The sequence below is a fragment of the Megalobrama amblycephala genome, linkage group LG3, assembly GCF_018812025.1.
Source record: "Megalobrama amblycephala isolate DHTTF-2021 linkage group LG3, ASM1881202v1, whole genome shotgun sequence".
NCBI lineage: Eukaryota > Metazoa > Chordata > Actinopteri > Cypriniformes > Xenocyprididae > Megalobrama > Megalobrama amblycephala.
The window spans coordinates 35,038,685-35,063,745 of record NC_063046.1 but is presented as its reverse complement, the minus strand read 5'-3'; the positions used below and the strand labels follow the sequence as shown (position 1 = coordinate 35,063,745).

Sequence of the window (25,061 nt, the reverse complement as noted above, 5' to 3'; positions counted from 1 at the left end):
TAACAATGTCTTTACTACCTTTCTGGACCTCAAAAGGTGCAAAAACATTGCTGCTTATCAATGTGTGGTTCAGAAACCCTCGGATTTCATCAAAAATATTTAAATTTGTGTTCTGAAGATGAATGAAGGTCTTACAGGTTTGGGACGACATGAGGGTGAGTAATTAATGACAGAAATTTCATTTTTTGGGTGAACTAACCCTTTAAGTAAATGCAGTGTACGAATAAATATCAGGCCTATAGCCTACCTCTAGTGTCTTTCTTTAGAGATGCATAACAGCGTCCCCTGCCGTACAAAATCATGTTAACAACTCAAAACAGGACTTTTGTGTCTGCCGGAATAACTCGTGAAAAAATCCATTATTTCAGAATATTTAAAATAATTTTAATATGTATGTATGTATTATTATTGTTATTATTACCAGATCGAAACAAACTGTGCATTTACTGAATGATCACAGTGCTTCAGCCTGTTTCCTTTTATTATATATTCTTCTATTTTCTAATGTGCAGAATACATTTTTAATCAATCATTTCTTTTAAAACTGTTTTTGATCTGTTTAAGATTTTTTTTTTAATTGTTGTGATGTAAAGGATTTTGAATTACCATTGTGTGTTATTTGTGCTAATATAAATAAATATAAGCTGTTTTGCCTTGTCTTATACTCTTAGTGTTTGGCAAGTGGCAACATATCTTGTTGTTTACCACTGAAAATCCCAAAAGTATCACACACTCCTCCAGGTACACCTGTAAGAAACCTCTTTCCTTGGCTTTCACATTCACAGAGCACAGGTGTTTTCCAATGGGAAAAGGTTACTTTCTTGTTGTGCCCCTTTAAGCAGCAGCGCTTCTCTCATTGGTTGGATGCGGTCACATGATCACTTCCTCCTCCAAAGGGGCAGTACTGCAGCTCTTGAGGTTACGGCACAAGGTAAGGCATAAATGTTATTTCTGCACTATTTAAACTGATTATATGAAGGTAAATCGTAATGCACTTTTAAAACATTTTGTTTACTGTTTATGAGAGCTTCAGTGACGTTAGCTAGCGTGCTAGAACAGTAATAAATGGTCAGTGGTGCTTATGTTTGTTTTGATATTGAGCCCATAGATATCTATATCTATATGTTTGTGCAACTTTCTATACTGTATAATTAACAAGGAAGAAAAAAACTCTCTTTACTTATGTTTTCCACGCTACTCTTTTATATAAATCTCCCCAGAAACTTGTTGTTGTTGTGTTTGATCTGTTTTGTGACAGTGAGTGTTGTAACTGACATTGAACTTTGATTTGAGTTGGCCTGATAACTAGGATCACAGGTATTAACTGCACAGATTTAAATGCTGCACATGATAATAAATAGAGTTTTTAAAATAAAGTATTATAAAGTTTCAGCTAAAGTCTATGGCAAATAATGTGCAATGAAATAATTTACAGTTTCAGGTATCTAGAAAGTTTATTATAAGAAGAAAATATGCTGACATATTGATTGTATGAGTTAACTTGAAAACCCTGGATGTCATTAATGTACATGAGGGAATAGCTGATTCAGACAATTACTAAACATACTGCTGTAGCAAAGGCAAACGTTTTCTTTCCTTCAGAAAATCCTCATCTTAGCAAAATATTGTGGACGTGGTTGAATTTGATCATGTTTTTCTTTTTGATCCTGAAGATTTTCAAGTGCCTTAGTTTCAGGACATGAGTGTGCCAGCCATCACAGACGCTAAATACGTTTTGGAAGAGAAAATGGATGAGGCCATCTCAGATTTTCCCAATGGTCCTCTCGACATCTACAGGAAGAAAGCATCCTTCAGCTGGAAGGATATGATCCGGTTTCTGGAGGGTGATGAAATCATTGCATTCAAGGTAAGATGGTTATGGTTTGCTCATCCGTTTATTTTATTTTTTTGTCTAAGAAAAGTATGCATTTAGTGATTAAGAGTGCTGTTGTGCCTAACATTATTACCATATAATTATTAAAGTCCTGATTTTTTCTTATGTTCTAAAGATTTTATATATTTTCCCTCTTTTAAACAGCAATTATACACAATATCAAGTGGGGAGCTGTCACATTTATAAATGAAAAGTAAAAGTTCATCACATATATGTCTGTCCTTAACAACCCCATGGATTTGTTTCATGAAGCATTGAAACATTTACAAATATTTTGTTTTGAATCAGTGATTCGGAGTTTGTTTTAAACACACCAAGTCACATGCGTAATTTCAGAAACAAGGCTTTATTAGGTCGTACTGTTCCAAAACTTGGTTTCAAAGTTTCAAAATTCTGATACACTATATGGACAAAGGTATTGGTACACCTGACCATTGCACCAACAGGGACTGTAATGACAACGCATTCTAAATACATTGACATTAATACGGAGTTGCTGCCCCCCTTGCAGCTATTAACAGCATCCACTCTTCTAGGAAGGCTTTCCACTAGATTTTGGAGTGTTTCTGTGGGAATTTTTGCTTATTCATCCAGTAGAACATTTGTGAGGTCAGGCACTGATGTTGGATGAGAAGGCCTGACTCATAGTCTCCGTTCCAGTTCATCCCAAAAGTGTTCGATGGGGTTGAGGTCAGGGCTCTGTGCAGGCCAGTCAAGTTCTTCCACACCAGTTTCATCCAGCCATGTCTATATGGACCTTGCTTTATGGCACAGTCATGCTGGAATACACATTATTTCGATGGTAACGTTCTCCTGGTGTCCGCCAAACCTAGGCTCACCCATCAGACGGCCAGAGAAGCATGATTCAACACTCCACAGAACACATTTCCACTGCTGGCGTGCTTTACACCAATCCATCTGACACGTGGCATTGTACTTGGTGATGTGAGGCATGCATGCAGCTGCTGGACCATGGAAACCCATTCCATGAAGCTCCCACCGCACAGTTTTTGTGCTGATATTAATGCCAGTGGAAGTTTGGAACTCTTCAGCTATGGAATCAGCTGAGAATTAGCGACTTTTACGTACCATGCGCCTCAGCACTCGGTGAGCCCACTCTGTGACTTTATGTGGTCTTCTGCTACATGACTGAGTTGCTGCTGTTTCTAAACGCTTCCACTTTCCCATAATACAACTTACAGTTGACTATGGAATATCTAGCAAGGATGAAATTTCACAAACTGACTGAATTCACTGATCTCTTCAGAATGACCCTTTTTTCACAAATGTTTGTGAATGTAGTCTGCATGGTGCTTGATTTTATACACCTGTGGCAACGGGTCTGATTGAAAAATCTGAATTCAAGAATGAAGAGAAGTGTCCCAATATTTTTGTCCATTAAGTGTTGTTCTCCACTAGATGCTGTTGATCTACTGAAGCCATGAACAAATGTATAAAGGTTTTTAACTGAAATTGGGTCAGTTTTTATTTATGTGAGTTCATTTATAATTACTTTAATTAATTTTTTAATACTTGTGCATGCACAATAAAAATGAGAATATTTCATCGCTGCAAAGGCCTGCCTATTAACACACAAAACAAGCACTACACATTAATAAAAAATAATTTTACAGAATAGAATGCAAATTGAATGGTATTTAATTATTTGTATGTTACATTCAATTGATTACACTTTAATGAAAACATTTGCAATTGGTTTGTAAAAGGTGTAATAATTCATGTTTGGACTGAGTTTTCTTTGCATTTTCTTATGGTTATCATATTGTATTGACCAGCAGGAGCTGCCAACCTGTGGTGTTTTGAGTGCTTCATTTTATGAAGCATTTGGTTCAGTTGATTGAGTGTTTCGAAAAGCTTCATTTCTCCCATCACTAGTCCAGTCATTGATATAGATTTCTTCTCAGCTGTCTTTCTCTTTCTCTCCGAGCAGCAGCACGTGTTCAGAACACTGGAGAGTGACCCGCTCTTTGCCCGGCAGCCTGGTGAGGACATCCCAGTGGAGCAGAAGAGAGAGCTCACCTTCCGCCGCTGTAAACAGTTATTCAAGTATGACTTTGTAACACGTGATGATATCATGCAGAACCCCTGGAAGATGACAATCCTCAATGACTGCCTGGGAATGTATGACTGGTCTTTGGGAGCCAAGTACTTCCTTAACAAAGGGGTGAGCCCATTTTACTAAATGCCCTCCAGAGACCCCAAAATATAGGAGTGCACAGATAAATCGTTTGTATATAATAAATACTGCAATATTCCATTAAAAAACAATTGATTTCATGGTGACTTTAACACACTGCCCTCTTCAGAAGAGTTTGTAATTCTTACAAAATAAGAATGACCCCATATAAAGCTCACACAGAAGTGATTACTTGATACTCATATTTTGCATTTTTGGATAATTGCTTTCTCTTTGCTTTGCCATGTATTATTGTTTATTAATATTTGTGAAGATAATTTCTTTAAAAAAATTTAACCTAAACGTATTTGTTTTCAACCTTAATAGATGTTTGGAGCCACAGTGGCAAACACAGGATCTCAGAGGCACCTGAAGTTTGTGCAGGACATTGAGCAAATGATGGTAAAAGTTTTTATGAAATGCAAAAAAAATAAAAAAACATATCAGCCATAAAATATTTATTGGAAAACTAGACTGAAAGCTTCTCAATTTCAGTGTACTGAGTAAATGTAGATTGCATACATAGCAAATATGTTTGGCTTAGCATTTTTTTTAAGATGGCCACTACTTTACAAAACTCCCTACTCAAGGGAAAATGCAGTTTTAATATTTGCTTTTAAAGATTATCATAAGATTATTATTTGCTTTAATAGATTATCATATTTTGGTGCTCAAAGTATTATAGTATGATTTTATGACGGCTTTAACGGCCTCGCATGTCATTATTCACCTTCCATACAACTAGAACGTTTTGAAACACAAGCTCAGTAGGCCATAAACAGGAAGTTCAGAGGTGCTCTATCTGTGTGTGTGTGTGTGTGTGTGTGTGTGTGTGTGTGCATGCTTGCGCGTGTGTATACAAACCAGCAAATTGCCTTTGACATTAGTCATGGAAAACCACATGAGCCACTGACAGCAAATTTCTCTGTCTGTTTAGACATTTGGATGCTTTTCATTGACAGAGCTGAGCCATGGCAGCAACACAAGAGCCCTGAGGACAACAGCCAGATATGACCCCAGCACTCAGGTACTCTAGTACCAGATGTGACGATGAACAGTCCTCTACCTGTAACCATATAGATATAACAGAAGTCTGAACACATTGCATTAATTTAGCATAACACTGAAAAGCACATTACTTATAACTTTTTTTGAATGAGATTATACGAATATGACCTTACAAGTCACAACGGGACATCGACTGTTAAATTATTAATCTCGGTAAATGTTAATTTGATAATAATAATATGTAATAAATATTACATAACATTGGCATAATAATGAATACTATTCTTAAATAGCATTTATGAATAATAAATGCTATTGTTTATTGTTGATTCATGATAGCTAAAGAAGTATTAGTGACCATACTAAAAATGTCATGCTCAATCCACCTTTCTTTCATTATTCTTTTACCTGGATTTTAATATTTTTTCTTCTGTTTATTATGCCTGATGTTCCTACAGCAGCTAATTTATGTTGTTTTAAAATCCGCAGGAGTTTGTGATAAACTCTCCAGACTTTGAAGCAGCAAAGTTCTGGGTGGGGAACTTGGGAAAGACGGCCACTCATTCAATCGTATTTGCACAGCTCTACACCCCTGATGGGCAATGTCACGGCCTTCACTCTTTTGTAGTCCAAGTATGTGTGAAAATACATTTCCAGTTCATTTTCTTGTCTTTTTAGATCAGCTGTGACTAAAGCGGTTTTAATGTAATTTAATTAATAGGTCAGGGACCCAAAGACCTTGCTGGCAATGCCAGGAGTGATGGTTGGGGATATGGGGAAGAAACTAGGTCAGAACGGTCTGGATAATGGGTGAGTTTAATGCTGGACTGTGGACTGGTAAGATGTTGTGATTACAGTATTTGGTCATTAGATGGCGATAAAAGAAAACCCTAAATGGATATTTCCATGTCTCACTTCTCTGTAATATATCCTTCTGCCCATATAAATGGAAAACTTATTCTTCATTATAGTTTTCAGTGTAATCATTTAACAAAAACATTTATTTTGATGTGTATAATAAATCAGAGGTTTTGTTTTTGTCAGTTTTGCGGTGTTTCACAATGTGAGGATACCTCGGGAAAACTTGCTAAACAAAACAGGAGATGTTACACCTGATGGGCGCTACGTTTCACCTTTTAAAGTAAGCAATATTAAATGATTGCCTAATAATAGTTACATAAACTTCCTGGTTTTATTGCAGTTACACTGTAAAAATTATCTGTATTATCTCTTTACAAATAAGACTATATACATGAACATTAGTAATAGTATTTATTAATTTTCTACATTTATTAATACATTTTCCACATTAAACTAATCATGAACAATAGTATATTTTAATTTCACATTAGCCAAGATCAATAAATGCTGTAACGCTTTATATAACAATATTTAACTACATTAGTTAACATGAACCAGTAATTAACATTATTCCTACAGCATTTATTCATCTTTATTAATCTTTATCTCAACATTTACTAATACATTTTTAGAATCAAAAGTTGTATCTGCTAACTTTAATTCATGCACTGTGAACTAAAATGAATGTTAACATTAACAAAAGTTAATAAATGCTGTAAAAATATATTGCTCCTTGTTATTGTGTTAGTTAATGCATTAACTAATAAAAAAGGTAGGGTAGGCAATTTTTTTCATAAACAATTTTTGTTATTTTGGTTAAAACTCTCTTCACTTCCTGATAGCAATCAATGATAGAAGTGGTCTAAATATTAAAAAAAATGTACATATAACATCTCTGGAAGTCTCAGGACCAAAGAATGTTTGTCGTAACCATAATTTAGAAATGGCAACCTGTGACGTTCTACTCTGAGCTGTACACTCGGATTTATGTGTTTCTATGTCAGCACTATCAATACTGAAATTAATGTGCAGCATTCAGTTGGTACAAGTAAGAGCTCTCTGTGTTGTTTATGTTCATTATTGTTGTAATGGTATGTGCTTTGAGACTTGAGGTAATTTAACGGCGTCTCTTATGGCGCTTTGCTGAATCTGCTTTGATTCAGCAAAAAAATTCAACTGAACTTGCGGCCATAGTTGGCTAGTGATGCTTTTGTTCTGAAGGGAGGTTGGGATCTAATGCTTTTAAAGCTAGCTTGCTATTGCTAGCTGCTCCGAAATTGCCTACCCTACCTTTAACAAATGAGACCTTATTGTGAAGTTTTACCAAAATTGTTTATTTTTACTTCATGATATCTAATGCATTAGCTAATGTTAATATATAGAACCTATATTGTAAAGTGTTACCAAATAATCTTTAAAGGGATAGTTCACCCAAAAATGAAAATTTGATGTTTATCTGCTTACCCCCAGGGCATCCAAGATGTAGGCGACTTTTTTTCTTCAGTAGAACACAAATGATGATTTTTAACTCCAACCGCTGCCGTCTGTAATTCAAATAATACCAGTGGATGGGAACTTCTACTATAAGAGTAAATAAAACTTGCATAGACAAGTCCAAATTAAACCCTGTGGCTCGTGACGACACATTGATGTCCTAAGACACGAAACGATCGGTTTGTGCGAGAAAACGAACAGTATTTATATCCTTTTTTACCTCTAATACACCACTATGTCCAACTGCATTCATCACTCGATTCGTTTGGTCTGATCGCGCTCTGACAACGGCAGTGATGTCTCGCGCATATACTTCAATGAGAGTGAGACATCACTGCCGCTGTCAGAGCGCGATCAGACCTCACTAAGCGAATGCTGAGCACAGTTGGACATAGTGGTGTATTAGAGGTAAAAAATGATATAAATACTGTTCGGTTTCTCGCACAAACCGATCGTTTCGTGTCTTAGGACATCAATGTGTCGTCACGAGCCACAGGGTTTAATTTGGACTTGTCTATGCAAGTTTTATTTACTCATATAGTAGAAGTTCCCATCCACTGGTATTATTTGAATTACAGACGGCAGCGGTTGGAGTTAAAAATCATCATTTGTGTTCTACTGAAGAAACAAAGTCACCTACATCTTGGATGCGCTGGGGGTAAGCAGATAAACATCAAATTTTCATTTTTGGGTGAACTATCCCTTTAACATACCTTTTTTTTTTTTTTTTTTTTTTTTTTCAAATATAGGTTATGTGCAATGCAACCGTATTTTATTGATTTTATTAATGAACATAGGAAATAATAGAGCCATTTTATTGTGTTTCCGTGTAGACATCTTACGGGTCATATAAACGCTCTGCAGTAACGCAGTGGTGCAGTGGCTGTTATTCCAGCTGCTGTGCTGTGCTATGCTATGCAAGATGTACGAGAAGGAATCCCTATGCTTTCATTTCAAACAAACAGGGAGTTTTTAATCACAGGAAAAGCCAGGCGGTCAGCCAGTATTACTGACAGAAAGACATAAAGGGGTTTTTCTGAAAATAAATAGAGGTGAGAGGTTGAGGATGAATGAATGAGATATCTTTTGCCCTTCTTTTTCCTCACATTCTTTGTCTATTTTTTTTTTCTTTGGTTTGGTCTTGTCATCTCTGCTATGTGTTTTCCATTACTTCATCATGTGTCTTTCCATCCTGTCTTTTTCCTAAACACACACCTTCACAGGACCCCAATAAGCGGTTTGGGGCGTCTTTAGGGGCTCTGTCAGGAGGCAGGGTGAGCATTACGAGGATGGCACTGGTCAATCTGAAGCTAGCAATGACTGTGGCTGTGCGATTCTCCGCCACACGCAGACAGTTTGGGCCCAAAGAGGACGAGGAGATTCCAGTGCTGGAATATCAGCTACAGGTACAGAATACTGACACAGTCCAGTGGAAACATTTCAAGACAGAAGAAAAGAGTTCTTCACTACATCATAGAGACTCTAGATAAGTGATAATTATTTTCTTTTATGAGTCATGATCTGCTTGGTCTTCCTTTAATCTACCATTAAATAATAATAATAATAATATTAAATTAAATAAATGCTTTAAAAAATAAAACTGTTTTAATTAAAAAATAATTGAAAATGTAATAGAAAAGTAATGTAATGTAATTTAATAGAATAATTAAAAATCAAATGTGAGCAAAAATAACTGTAGCACTTTGTTTTACAGTATTATTTTTCACTGTTTTTTTGTTGTACGTACTTAACGTAATAACTAGGTACTAACTCTGAATCTAACCTTAACGCATATTAAATAGTTACTTTAACTCACTGCTTTCTTGTTTCACTGAAAGTGCATATTCTGTAAATAAAGTGGCTGTAAATAAAAATAACTTTAAAAGATAAAAAGAATATATATATATATATATATATATATATATATATATATATATATATATATATATATATATATACACCTTATTGTAAAGTGTTAACATTATTAAAAATGAATTTAAAAAAGTTTGAATTTTTAAATATAAAAAGAACTAACATTAACAAAGATTAATAAACACTGTAACAAATGTATTGCTCATTGTTTGTTCATGTTAGTTAATACATCAACTAATGTTAACAAATGAGACCTTATTGAAAAGTGTTACCATGATATTTGCATCTCTTTATCAAATATCCAATATTTAAATATATCATAAAAATTCATACTTTATAAATGCACTAAATGGCCAAAAGTGTAACTGGCATATTGGCAACATTTAAAAATGCACTAAACAATTAATAGGCCTTTGTAAAGCTATGACCACCAGTGATCTTTTTGGAGAGTGTTTTCTTACACTTCTCAGTGTTGTTTTTCTCTGTATCACTGAAGGTTACATTTACTCATTCTTAGTTCATAGATCAAACTCACTGCTTTTTAGCTATTTGTTTTTGACCCATCCTGTTCATGTGCTCCATCCTCTGTTGCAGCAATGGCGTCTCATCCCATTTCTGGCTGCTGTGTACGCACTGGAGCACTTCACTAGATCCTTCTCCATGAACTTTGTCGAATTTCAAATTGGACTCTTAATGAAGGACAAAAGTGACAGACAGGTATAGATCATATGCTTTTAAATGTGCTGAAAATATGAGCATCCAAAAAATCTGAAATAAAACATTCTTAAGCTCCTTTTTTCGTGAAAGCATCACTAAATTCAGAATGTCAGAATCTTCTAGTGTTTGATCACATATATTTTGTGTGTGTCACTCCCTTAGGCTGAAATGGGCAGAGAGATCCATGCCATGTCGTGCGCTAGTAAACCTCTGGGATCGTGGACAGCCCAGCGAGGCATTCAGGAATGTCGAGAGGCTTGTGGAGGACACGGCTACCTTGCCAGTAAGGAGTCTTTAGAATATTCATAAACTTAATGTTTAATAGAAGCATAAACTACAGTGGCCTAGTAGTGCACAACACAATGAAAAAAACATTTTAACAACACCGTAGAATCAAGCCACAACACAACGGAAACACAATACAAACAAATCACAACGCAACGGAATTGAGACAAACGTAATGGAAATACTCCTGCTCCTTTCTCGGGGTGCACAGAGGGTGTGTTAATGCTAAGGATATTACATTAAAGGTAAAGCTCTAACAAAATTTATATTTCTTTACTGTATACCCATTTTTTTTATATAAACCCTTCAGCTGCACCTATTGCTTTTGAAATTATCTAAGTCATTTATATAGCATTTATATAGCCTGTGTATATATATATATATATAATATAATATACAGTACAGTCCAAAAGTTTGGAACCACTAAGATTTTTAATGTTTTTAAAAGAAGTTTCGTCTGCTCACCAAGGCTACATTTATTTAATTAAAAATACAGTAAAAAACTGTAATATTGTGAAATATTATTACAATTTAAAATAACTGTGTACTATTTAAATATATTTGACAAAGTAATTTATTCCTGTGATGCAAAGCTGAATTTTCAGCATCGTTACTCCAGTCTTCAGTGTCACATGATCCTTCCGAAATCATTCTAATATGCTTATTTGCTGCTCAATAAACATTTATGATTATTTTCAATGTTGAAAACAGTTGTGTACTTTTTTTTTCAGGATTCCTTGATGAATAGAAAGTTCAAAAGAACAGCATTTATCTGAAATACAAAGCTTCTGTAGCATTATACACTACCGTTCAAAAGTTTGGGGTCAGTAAGAATTTTAATTTTTATTTTTTTGAAAAGAAATTAAAGAAATGAATACTTTTATTCAGCAAGGATGCATTAAATCAATCAAAAGTGGCAGTAAAGACATTTATAATGTTACAAAAGATTAGATTTCAGATAAACACTGTTCTTTTGAACTTTCTATTCATCAAATAATCCTGAAAAAAAATATTGTACACAAATATTTTGTACAATTGTACACATTAAATGTATCTTGAGCAGCAGATCAGCATATTAGAATGATTTCTGAAGGATCATGTGACACTGAAGACTGGAGTAATGATGCTGAAAATTCAGCTTTGCATCACAGAAATAAATTACTTTGTGAAATATATTCAAATAGAAAACAGTTATTTTAAATTGTAATAATATTTCACAATATTACTGTTTTTTTACTGTATTTTTAATTAAATAAATGTAACCTTGGTGAGCAGACGAAACTTCTTTTAAAAACATTAAAAATCTTAGTGGTTCCAAACTTTTGGACTGTACTGTATAATATATATATAATATAATATATAAATGCCCCATTTGTGTGTTGCTGTTTAAATTTTGTTGTGTTGTGCTCTACTGGACCACCATAATAAAAACCATGTCAAATATCATAAGAACTTCTAGTTCATCTTCTGTTTGTCTTTTCATGTGAAGTGAACCGGCTGGGAGACATGCGCGATGACAATGACCCAAACTGCACTTATGAAGGAGACAACAATGTCCTCCTGCAGCAGACCAGCAACTACCTGCTCAGCTGGCTCCAGCACAAACAGGAAGGTCTCTAAACATTAGTTAGAGTTTTTTTCTTTAACATGTGTAGTCCATCATGGTTTTTCTCAATAGGAAAAAGTAATGACAGTTGTATAGTGTTTGTTAATCGTTGTATAGTTGTTTTTCAGAATATGAAGAATGCTTTTTGTGTCTGATATAGATTTAAAATGTCTTGCTTTTTCTGGTTCTCTTTCTTGATCAAGGTAAAGGAAGGATTGAATCCCCTCTTGAGACTGTGAACTTTTTAGAGGACATGAGCAGCATTCTGCAGAGCAAGTTCACAGTTGGCTCAGTGGAAGAGTGCATGAACTCAGCCGGTATGCAACATTAACGCTACATTCTCCATAACAGGGACATGTATATGCACAACCACACGCACCAACCACATTACTCATCTAGCATTCACTTCACCTCAGTTACCTTGGTTTCCCTTGTGCTCTACTTCTTTTCTTCAGCTTAAACTGCGTAACTGCAAACTCCATTGAAACTTTGTTTTGTGGATAATTTCAGCTTTGGTTTGAAATCTTATATAATTTTTTTAAAGGGCACCTATTATGCAAAATTCACTTTTACATGGTGTTTGACCATAAATGTGTGTTGGCAGTGTGTGAGCAAAACCACCCTAGAATGAGAAAAATCCACCCAGTGGTTTTTTTACAATCTCAATAATTCATAAGCACTGTCTCAGAACGCCCTGTTCTAAGATTGCTCTCACTGTGACGTAGAATTGCGCTAAGCCCCACCCACGTGGTTTGATTGACAATCTGGTTTTGGCATAGACCCCGCCATCGGTGATCTGTCAACCATCCTCCATTGTTTCAACGACAGCCGGTAATGTCTCCTAAGAAACATAAGTGTTCTGTTGTGGGATGTAATAATGAACATAGTAGTTTTCACTTACTTCCGACATCAGAGCCACTGAAAAAGCAGTGGATGGATTTTGTTGTCGAAGGAAAGGCGCCACTCAAAATTCCAAAATACGTTTATGTTTGCGCGAATAATTTTTTGACTGACTGTTTTGAGAACGAGGGTCAATTCAAAGCAGGTCTTGCTTCAAAGTTAATCCTCAAGTGTGGATCGTTGCCTACTGTTCGCGATCCAACGTCACATTAAACATATTTAATGTTTTTTGAGCAAATAGTCATTTCAGTCGATGTCAGCCAATTCAATAACAAATGCGTCTAAAGTTGTTGTCGTCGTCGTAGAATGTCTGTGTATATAATTTAAACCTTGTTTGTATAGTGTGTATCCACACGTATATATATATATATATATTTTTTTTAAAGATATTGTATTAAAAACTGTGTATGTTTACTTAGCAAACGTTATCACAGTATTTGTGTTTGTAGTTTCAAAAAATTGCGCGAACGTTATCACAGTGTGTGTGTGTGTGTGTTGCACATCCATAATTGCAAAGGGGACGCGATTAAAACTCTATAAGTACATAAATGTATCAAATAACCATTCAGAGACGTCCTGCTCCATTCTCAATTGTGTTTCTTCTGCCGAAGTCTCTTCATCATCTGGGTCTGATTCCGGTTCAAACATGTACGGCTGAATGCCATACAAAACAGCGGGTCTCTCACTCTCAGCCATTCTGCTTCTACCGACTGTTTATTGCCATAGGTATGCAAGTTACGCCCTCATCCAAAGGCAGGGCGGGGATATGCAGCTCATTTATATTTAAGGTGGTACACACCAAAACAGCTCTTTTTAAAACAGGCCCCAAAAATGACATTTTCAAATGGTTATAATAAATTAACTGTGGGGTATTTTGTGCTGAAACTTCACAAATACATTCTGGGGACACCCAAGACCAATATTACATATTGTAAAAAGGGGCATAATAGGTGCCCTTTAAGTTGGTCACTAAAAAAAAAATTGCAATCATGAATATATTTTCACATTGAATCTCCAAATTAATGTAAAAACAACAAAGACAGTCCATTTAAATTATTAATATTTTAAATATTTGTTTAATGCATTTTTTAAAGGCCATATCTCTGGGACTACTGGCTACTACTGCTCTGTTTTTGTTTTTAATTTTTGGGGATTAAATGAGTAATTATTTATCATTTAATAATTACTGAAAATATTATAACAACATTTGAGGTAATTGAACTTACATTTAATGCTAGCCTAAAGATGTGGGGAAAGCCTTTAGCATAGCTACTTGAGGATTTTAAAAAGTGGATGCTATGTTAATTTTTATTAATTATTTTTCACAGGTAATATTAATCACAGAAATTAATTCATTATTTTCCCCAGACCTATTTTAAGGAAATTTAAGATTAAAATTTAAAGACTCTCTAAGCTGGGTTAAAAACAATGCAGTTTGGGTTATTTGGCAACCCAGCTCTGGGTCAAAATTGGACAAACCCAGCTGGTTGAGTTAAATGTTTGACCCAACATGCTGGGTTGTTTTATTAAACTCGACCATTGATTAAAAATGACTATATTGCTGGCTTAAAATGATTAATTTAGTATTAATTAAAAGGTGAACATTTACTAATAAGCAAGAACAATCAGGAATGCACAAAAATATAGGCAAGAGTTAAAACATGTACGTGTGTATGTGAGTGAAAAGAAAAGAATGTCAACTCAATAATACAGCTTATAAAATTAAACACTTTTTAAAAGTTATTTAATAACTTACGTTTGAAAACAAATTTCAACATATTTTGCTTATTTTTTTCTCATGCAAACAAACAGACTAAAAGCTCTATATCTGAAAGTTTTTTTGTGTTGATTCTATCACATTTTATACTGTAGCTCTAGTGCATAAAATGTGATAGTACCAAGAACCCAAAATTGTAATGCTTTTCTTTTGAAGCACTTGTATTGTCTTCAGGAAATGCAAATCTAGTTCAGTTCTGTTATTCAGCTAGTGAATCCTAAATTGGTATAGTTCACCCAAAACTGAAAATGTCAACCATCAACTGTTTGGTTACCCATATTCTTCAAAATATCTTCAGCAGAAGAAAGAAATTCATACAGGTTTGAAACAAATTGAGGGTGTGTAAATGATGACAGAATTTTCATTTTTGGGTGAACTATTCCTTTAAAGGGATAGTTCACCCAAAAATGAAAATTTGATGTTTATCTGCTTACCCCCAGAGCATCCAAGATGTAGGTGACTTAGTTTCTTCAGTAGAACACAAATGATGATTTTTAACTCCAACCGCTGCCGTCTGTCAGTGGTATAATGCAAGTCAGCGGGAATTTGGACTATAAGAGTAAATAAAACACGACAGACAAATCCAAATTAAACCTTGCGGCTCGTGACGACACATTGATGTCCTAAGACACGAAACGATCAGTTTGTGCGAGAAACCGAACAGTATTTATCATCATATCATATCATTTTTTACCTCTAATACACCACTATGTCCAACGGCATTCATCACTCGATTCGTGAGGTCTGCTCGCGCTCTGACAACGGCACTGATGCCTCGCTCTCATTGAAGTATATGCGCGAGACATCACTGCCGCTGTCAGAGCTCGATCAGACCTCACGAATCGAGTTGTCTGTCGTGTTTTATTTACTCTTATAGTCCAAGTTCCCGCTGACTTGCATTATACCACTGACAGACGGCAGCGGTTGGAGTTAAAAATCATCATTTGTGTTCTACTGAAGAAACAAAGACACCTACATCTTGGATGCGCTGGGGGTAAGCAGATAAACATCAAATTTTCATTTTTGGGTGAACTATCCCTTTAAGTTTAGTTTAATAGAGTCATCAATTCACTCTCAGAGGAAGCCAAATAAATAAACTGAGCCTCATGTGTCATTTTCATATCCCACTTGCATGGTGCTGGTTTTGTGTAATACAAGATGTTTGTGTGTACAATGCTTTTTTTTTTTTTTTTGGGGAGAGCACATTATCTAATACATAAACCGTCACACCTCCACCGCACACAGAGAAAATGTGAGAATCTGCGTCACGCTGTGTTTTTGTGTGGTTTACTGTTAAAAGTGCTTCTTGATGCTGCAGACGGCTCCAGTGGGAGAGTTTTACTGAGTTTACCCTGAACCGAGCTGCACATCTGCTAAACATCTGCTCTTTTCATTGACATCATTCCTCAGCTGGTGACTCAACTCATTGTTGCCTGCTTAAAGGGGTCAGAGGATCGTCGTTTTAATTAGATGAGGACAGGGAGTGGACTGCTTGGATATTTAACTGAATTTTTTCACCTATCGCATCATGTGATGAGTGCCCAGGGAGTTTTTAAATGCTAGACCAGTTTTAATATTGTTACTCATTCCAGCTGTTTTACATCAAAACTTTGAATACTCTCATTCTGTACCTATAACAATCCATGACTTGAATCAATCCAAGTAAATATGCACACTCAAGAAATAGTTCTAAAACTAAACATCCTGTCATAATTTACTTACTCTCATGTCATTCCAAACCTGTATGAATAATTATGAAAGTTACCACAACTTAAATAAATGCATGGTTGCAAGTTAAAAATTGTAATTTATTGTTTTAAAGGTGCTGTATGCAATTTCTCAAATTCGCTGTTGGACATTGTTGATATTTGAAATCAACCCAAACAAACCCACCCCTCTCTTCATTGCTTTGCCTCCAAAACTCACACTTCAATCCTAACCACCCTGCTCCGAATCAGTCTCAAACCCCGGCCCAACCGTTGCTGGCCTGCGAGGCGAATGCACTACCAATGACGCTAAACACCTCATTCTCTAGCAATCGTCAGTGTGCAGTAGTTTACCCGCTCAACTCTCACTAACTGACCACTGTTACACACGCAATGCAAGTGGATGTCTGTTTATCACAGCTGACGTGCGACAAAATGCTTCACGAAAAATAAAGCGCAGATGATGAACAAACGACAAGGAAGCATGAAAAATGAATGTACAATACACAAGAGTTTGTTGTTAATCGCCAACAAAACAGCAGCTCCAGACAATCAAAACCCAGTGTTACTTACATGATAAGGAATCAAAGCAGCCTCCGCATCTGATTTCAGGCCTTCCCACTTAGCTCTCTCCAGTGCTGGAAAGCTTTTCTTATATAAAAACGGGTCCTAAAGCGCTTGGCCAATCATAAACTTTCATTGCAGTGATATTCTTTTGAGCTCTTTTGTATTGTGTACCATTTCTCGTTCTGCAGTTTTTTTTTATTTTTATTATTTTCAAATCTCCCTCTTGCTCGTTCTCTCTCCTCGACAGTCATACGCCCCCTAATGCTGATTGGTTACACGTTTGTTGTTGGTATCGGCCCAACTAACTTCCAAACAGTGTATTTGAACTAAAACTGAGTCCATCTTTAATTAAAACTTTTAAGTTGCAAACATTATTTTTAGAGTTCTGTTGACATAATAATGTTGATCATTACATCAACTTAATATTGTCTGTAATTTAAACTCAAATTTCTGTTGATTGGCTTTTTTTTAAAAAGTAAAAAAAAAAAAAAAATTAGGTTGTAGTAACTTAATGAAATTGTCTTGATAACTTCGGAAATTAGGCAGTTGATTTCTAGTTCCCAGCATGCTTTGCATAGGACTGGATAAGGAGAATGTTGAAATTAAGTGTTTTTTTTTTTTATTTGTTTTTAGTGAAGGGAAAGACCTGTTAGTGTTTAATGCTGTTAAGTTTGACATTTAAAAGAGTTTCTGTAATGTTGAAGTCTTTGTGGTTACCACTGTGCTGAAGAGTAGACACATGAAGGTAAACACTACATTGACTCTGTAAGCAATGACTGCGCTAATGCCAGTGACAAGTAATATCTTACTTGTTCATTAAATATACAGTACATGTTAAGTAAGTTATGCTAGCATGTGCTGTTGATTTGAACTGAAATAGATAAGATTAGGCTAATTGATTCCAGGGCTACAACTCTGGTAAGCGACTTAATTATTTATTTTTATTTTTTTGAGTAATCAACTTAAAAATTTGTGTTTATGCTACAAATAATTAAGTTCCTCTAACTCAATGTAGCTTGTTGGTTGAACCTAAATTCACTCAATGTTGTCATAACTAAAACAAATTGATGCAAACTGTTTTTGTGTGTGTGTGTGTGTGTGTGTGTGTGTGTGTGTGTGTGTGTGTGTGTGTGTGTGTGTGTGTGTGTGTGTGTGTGTGTGTGTGTAATGATGTGTGCACCTTACAATGCATTGTAAGATCTCATAAATAATTATAAGCACAGTTATAATACTTTATTATATGTATATAACACACTGAAAAGCCTAAACATTATGAGCAGTCACAGTTGAAGTTAAAATCATTGATCATCTCCTAACAAGGCCACATATTAAAGTCTGGGTAGATTAGATGGTAAGCAAACAATCAGTTCTCATAATCAACATTTTGGATGCAGGAGAAATGGGCAGGAATAAAGATCTGAGCAACTTTGACGAGGACCAAATTGTTATGGCAAGGCCTCTTGATGGAAGAGGTGCATCAATTTTTGGTCAAGTTCTTGTACTGTAAATGTAAGAGTCTAGCACTCTGTAAAGTGTACTCCAGAGACTTTCAGTGAATTTAAATTCTGGACTCAGAGGTGCCAATTCATGTGTGAAAATGATTCTTCATGCTCCCTCCCAACCATTCTTTCACAATTTGAGCCTGATGAATCTTGGCTTTGTCGCCCTGGAATATGGCCATTATACGTCTTCCTACATGGTTGTTTAAGAAATGAAAAGCTACACACTCCTTAAAAATAAAGTCTCAGTGACACTCTAGTAGATGACATTTAAATCTGTCTAAAAAAAATAGTGTCACCATATGCATCAATACCAACATTAAAAAATGCCTTCAAATATTTATCATACTCATTTCTTCAGAGCTTATTTGCTGGATCGAGCGTTGAAGATATTTGAATTGAATTTCACTCTCTGTGTGGTCTTGTTTCACAACCTTCTTTTCATAAACTTATTCTCATATTTAGAGAGGTTTGTGGGTTGTTTTCTGATTTATTAGTTCCTTTATAAGATTGGAAAGCAGTTTTCTGGACTTGTTTTGTTGTTTATAAATCTTAAAGGATGTTATGGATGTCTCAGTTTGAACTGATGAGGTTAATGCAGTCTTGGTCAGTATCTGGATTTTGCATAGTTCATCAGTTCATGCTGTTAATATAGCATGAATGCACATAAGTTCATCTTTCTATGGACCTAGAGATCGGGTTACTTCTGCGTCATGTTTTTGAGAATTACATCCAAGCCTCAACCATCCAAAACACGAGACTCCTTGTTCTTTAGTCACAGTCCCCACCCAGATACCTAATCCATGATTACATCTGTGTGGGACCCAAACCGTTGCAAAACAGACCCCTTCCAACAATGGCTCCAATATCAGTTTAATATTTGTTCAGTTATCTTGATTTTTAGACCCTTTTAGGGACCCTTTCCACATAATTATATTTGTTATAACTGTCATGATTAAACAATATATCCACTTATGGATACAGTTACAGTTATGATTCTGTCATATAATTACATTTTTATCTCTTCTTCATTGTTGTGCATCATCTGTCCATCTTTTTAATGTCATAATATGATTTGGTATTATGTCCTCAGTGCCTCTGGCAGCGTATAAGTGGCTGGTGTGTTTCTTACTGGGTGAGAGCCAGAGGAAGCTGTTTCATGAGAAATCCTCTGGACTGGGAGACTTTGAGGCACGAAACAACAGCCAAGTATGTTTTAATCCTGACTTTAATAGCATGAGACTTTACAATGACATGTATCTATGTTTACTGGCAGCTCAGAGGGAGGTGAAGTATGCTATAGGTTTGTAAAATTTACAATTACCAAGCTGCCTTATACCTCACTCTGAATGCATACTCTTACCTCATTCATAATCTTACATCTTATACCAATTATAGTTAATAACATCATGGAAACTTACCTGAACCATAGATATACACAACCATAGACACATGTGCTGTAAATGCTCAGTGTTTTACTGTTGTCTTCAAGTCCTTAAGTCTTTAAGCTTATATGAAAGAAGACTTTTAATTGAAAGTTATAGTTATGATATATAGATATCCATTCAAGAATCATGTTTCACCATGCAGATTTAATGTTGGCGAATGGACTGTTAATACATTTTAGCATCAGGATGAATCACGGGGATAGCGCACCCTTCGTTTGCCATTAATACTTTCTGTACTTTCCCGTTTAGGACTTATATCTAATATAAAACAGACCTCTGGTTCTTCAGACATGTCTTAAATACTGAACAGACACTTGGCTCAGACATATCCTTTACTAAATATCTATTCCACTGAGCTACAAATCTACTTCACACTGGGCATTTCAAAGAGCCGCTGTCTGACCTCCACATCTTGAAGGATTTAAAGACTTTTTGCCATATTAGATTCATTTAGACCCATATATTTGCTACATGGGGTCAGAGTCACATGCAGGATGTGTGAAAGCTACTCGCATCACGTTTCTGAAAATGTTAAAGTATCATGGTAGAACCAAATCAAGCATCAACACTGTAATGAAACGCAGGCGTTGCACCACATACACATCAAGTGGCCCTGATACTGTAAGTATTTGGACCTTTACCATTTAAAAAAATAGTGTATCTTTTGAATTGTTTATTCCTGTAAAAATGAATGCCGTTTTGGTTTGGTATTTTGTTTTGTCTAATGCTATGACATACATGGCTTAAATGTTCAAATACTTTTTGGGTCACTATGGGTGTGTACACACTACTGGTCAAAAGTTTGGAATATTTTATTTATTTTGAAAATCTCTTATGCTCACCAAGGCTGTAAAAGCAGGTACTGTCCAAACCCAGTCATAGATTTATTCATAGACCCAGACAAAGATGTATTTTAGCCAGTTTTGGTTTAAATTGAGATCCCTTCCGTTTATAGCTCACTTATTCTCCGCCATTCCCAAGTCAATGGACTCATATACTGACCAATAGCATATCTTGAAAACTAGAGCCAATCAACCATTTTAAGCATTATTTTCATTCTCAGTGACCCAGAATTAGTTAAGTTTGACTACATTTATTTCAGAAGAATTTTGGCAGTTATGCTGCTTAATGTTTTTGTGGAAATCATGATACATTTTATTCAGGATTCTTTGAATTGAAAGAACAGCATTTATTTGAAATATAAATCTTTTGAAACATTATAAATGTCTTTACGGTCACTTTAATCAATTTAATGCATCCTTGCTAAGAGTATTAATTTCTTTTCTTTTTCAGCTTTGCCATCACAGTAATAAATTAAAAATTTTTTACAGTTATTTAAAGTTGTAATAATATTTCACAATATTGCCATTTACTGTTTTTATCAAATAAATGCAATTTAAGAGACTTCTTTCAAAAACAAAAAAATTATTATTTGACAATTATCACTACTTAATAATTCCAGTAGTGCATGTGCATGTTATGAGGGTCTAGTCTAGCTAAAAACACACGGTCAGTTAAAGGTCATATGATACAATGAGTTGAGTTTGGACACTGTCCACCTTGACTCCACCTTGAGCTTTCTGACACATAAGAGAGCAAGTTTAACTTGAGCATTTTGGAGGGATGAACAAGAATAGAAGGGAAAAAGACAGAATGTGATCGGGCAGGTTACAGTATGTGACCAATGATTAAATTGTCTTAAAACCTGCAGTGAGAGCATGAGAAAAATTAATAAAACAGACGTCCCTCACACACAATACTGACCAAGCAACCACCAAACACAGAGAATCACTCTCTAGCAACCAGACACAAACACAAGCACATTGCTAAGGTCATGAATCGTTTTTCGTTTGAATTTTTTCCCTTCTATAAACATCCCAATTAGTGTCTCGTCTGTGTGTCATGACCTGGCTCGTGATTATGTGGGTCGAACTGTCTTCATTTACCCCTTGACTCCATAAACTCTCTTACTAGATATATATATATGTATATATATATGTTTTAGTTTGTGTCCTTGGATTCTCTCTTTCTGTAACTCATCTCTCTCTTTGTTTCCCCTCGCTCTCTCTCTCTGTAGGTGTATTACTGTCGCTCTTTGGCTATTGCCTATATTGAGCACACAGTGCTGCAGCGTTTCCATGATCTGATTAAGGATGAACAGACTCCAGCTGCTCTCAGATCAGTGCTGGGGCGTCTCTGTGCTCTCTATGGCCTGTGGACTCTCACCAACCACATGGCCATCCTGTATCAAGGTAAACAGCATATTAAAATGATTTCTGAAAGATCTTATCACACTAAAGACTGAAGTGATGGCTGCAAAAACTCAGCTTTGTCATCACAGGAATAGATATACATTTTAAAATATATTAAAATAGTTATTTTAAATTGTAATAATATTTCACAATGATTTTACTGTATTTTTGATCAAATTAATGCGGCCTTGATGAGCATAAGAGACTTATTTCAAAAACATAAAAAATATAGCGACCCCAACATTTTGGATCGTAGTTTAGCTCTTGTGAAGGTTGTTTGAGTTTGATTGTGGTCTGTTTTTGTTTGTAGGAGGTTATTTTTCTGGTCGGCAGCCGGTTGACTTCATCCAGACAGCTATTCTCGCTCTGTGTGGGCAGGTTAGTGTTGTGTTAGCTGTAGTTCAGATACAGACACCCTCACTAATAAGTGCATGATAATGCAAACATAAGGAAGGCGTTTAAATTGCTGGTGCTCTTTCATTCTCTCTGTGTAGCTGAAGGATGATGCTGTGGCGTTGGTTGATGTGATTGCTCCTCCTGACTTCATCCTGAACTCACCCATTGGCAAAGCAGATGGTGAGGTAAGAGAACATACACAGGCACACGTGTACTCATGAAGAACGCTACTCACCAGTCCTCCGCTGTGAATGTGGAATCACTTATAAAGACAAATGTCTCCAAGAGCTGCAGAAGTGATCATCTAATTTACAGAGACTCCAAAAAGTAAATCCACTTTTGCAATGACTTTAATTAACTGGTCACAAGGTGATTTTTAGTGGATGTACTGAATGAAGTCACTCACTTTCTTTCATTTCACACATGCCGCCCTAGCTAAGTAACCACATGTTTATTGTTTAAATGTATTTTCTGTAATATTGTACATGAAAAGTGTTTTTTATACTATCTTTGTTGAATAAATGACACTTGATATGTTGAATCTAAAGAAGTTACATAAATTTTCTATTGTTGTTGGTGTCACTTTATAGCAGAATTAGCTGTAAAACAGTAACTGTCATGGACTTGCAACTGCTAGTAGATACACAAGCATGCTAATGTGGGCATGTAAGATAAGCTGCTGATGATGAATGAATAGACATACATAAATTCTGTATCAGATCTAGGCAGGTGGAGCTGGGGAAGGTGGAGGGTTTCAAAGGAACTCTGATAGTGAACTACAGGACCAGCTAACAAAAAACACTGAACCAGACTATTTGAATGTTTAGCAAGCAATCTAATTGGCTTATTAATAAATGCTCATTTATTAAACATTTTAATAAATGTTAATTTCCAACATACTTTGAATTCATTTTAAGCAAGCAATACAGTCATTTTTAAACAATAGTGAATTAAAAATAAAACTACCCAGCAGGTTGGGCAAACATTTAACCCAACCGCTGGGTTAAAACAACCCAGTTGATGGGTTTGTCCATTTTCAACCCAACTTGGGTTGTTTTTAACCCAGCAATTTTTTCAAATTATACATGTTGTTTACAGATTTGGAAGTATATAAAAGGTGTTTCTTTAAACAATAATTTTCCCTTCTAGTCTATTAAATAAGTTGGCCTGTGAGACAGACAGCTAGTGATGATGCAATATTTACTGGAAAATATTACAGCTTAATGTGTCACATAAGGGGGGTAAAGTCAGCATCACCTAATAAAATCAACAATTATTAAAACTTTGGGTGGTGCATTTATTTCCTCTTTTCACAAAACAAAAAAATAAGAAGAAGAAATAGTCCAGTTAATTAAAACAGACTTGATTCCAAGCAATTGGAAAAGCTAGAGGGTTTTTCCATTGTACAAAACACTGCCCTTAAGGGGGTTTAATTCACTAATCCTCTGAAACATGTTTCTGACTAGACATCATGGTTATGGCTGACTCATTCTTCTAGTCATATTCTCTCAGCACTTGTTTGGCAGGCCATTCATTTCTAAGTTTAAGAAAAAACAGTGCCTTACTAAACACTAGACAGAGCAGTCAATACACTCCCCACTGACACACAGACCTTTATACTGAGTCCCTGCTGTGTGAGACACTTCATGTTTACAGTTTGGGGAGATGCTTACTGGAAATGAACTCTTCACTATGGCATGGAGTTCATTTTATGACTCATCTGAGGTTCTGATAAAAGGGAAGTCTTTATTCACGGAATCTCTCCACATGTGTGTTTTCTGACAGTTATTGCCTTGTTACTGATAGTAAGTTGCATGGCTTGACCTTATTTTGGTCCAGCAGCAATGCAAGTGTTTTTTGTAATCAATGGCTATTCAGTATTTGTCTGTTTTTCTTGTGTTTCAGCTCTACAAAAACCTGTGGTCTACAGTCATGCAGGGTAAGAATGTCCTGGAACGGCCATCTTGGTGGACTGAGTTTTGTTCAGACAAACCTGCAGTTGCATCTCTCCGAGCCAAACTGTAACTCCTCACACTGGTCTACTGTAAGGAAACAGGATCGTTTCAGACATTTGTGTGTTTGTCATTAAAGCCAAATAGTTTTATGATATTATAATACTGTCATACAGTTGTCACTGATAAATTCAGCCTTGATTGAGTTTATTGAAAGGTCGTATGAGATTATGGAATATGATAAGGAGGTTAAAAAAGTACAAGAAAGAAACGCAAGTGTAAATCATTTGTTTGGTTTGACTCTATAAATATTGAGGGTTTGAGTAATAGGTAGTCAGATATATTGTTTGAATGCACAAACAACTAAAAACAACAAAACCCTCAATAATAGTGTTCAGATGCTAATTAATTTCACAAAATTTTGTCATGTTGATAACTGCATTCATATACAGTAGATCTACTTAGGACTGAATATGTATGATTGATTATTTTACATAATGTCATTCTGATTATGGATGATTTTGAGCACAAATCCTTTTATGTATGTTTAATACATTATATTTAATAATATGTAAATGTAATTATAATAAATCTTGACTTTTTATCAAAATAAATACTTTGAACTGGAGT

General features: G+C 35.4%; 1 protein-coding gene across 2 annotated transcripts; it reads left to right on the top strand.

Moving 5' to 3' along the window:
• Window positions 1-774: 774 nt before the first annotated feature.
• On the top strand, window positions 775-25,059 carry acox3 (acyl-CoA oxidase 3, pristanoyl). Of its 2 annotated transcripts, XM_048185264.1 has the most exons (18): window positions 775-931; window positions 1,674-1,867; window positions 3,846-4,079; window positions 4,419-4,493; window positions 5,029-5,118; window positions 5,589-5,732; window positions 5,821-5,909; window positions 6,144-6,240; window positions 8,678-8,860; window positions 9,921-10,043; window positions 10,206-10,326; window positions 11,818-11,940; window positions 12,138-12,251; window positions 19,477-19,592; window positions 21,909-22,083; window positions 22,394-22,461; window positions 22,578-22,664; window positions 24,385-25,059. In XM_048185264.1, the coding sequence occupies exons 2-18, from the start codon at window positions 1,700-1,702 to the stop codon at window positions 24,502-24,504; spliced, it is 2,127 nt and encodes a 708-aa protein (XP_048041221.1). In that variant the 5' UTR covers window positions 775-931; window positions 1,674-1,699; the 3' UTR covers window positions 24,505-25,059. The 2 variants fall into 2 exon arrangements, with proteins under 2 accessions (XP_048041221.1, XP_048041222.1); XM_048185265.1 differs by lacking the exon at window positions 4,419-4,493.
• Window positions 25,060-25,061: the final 2 nt, after the last annotated feature.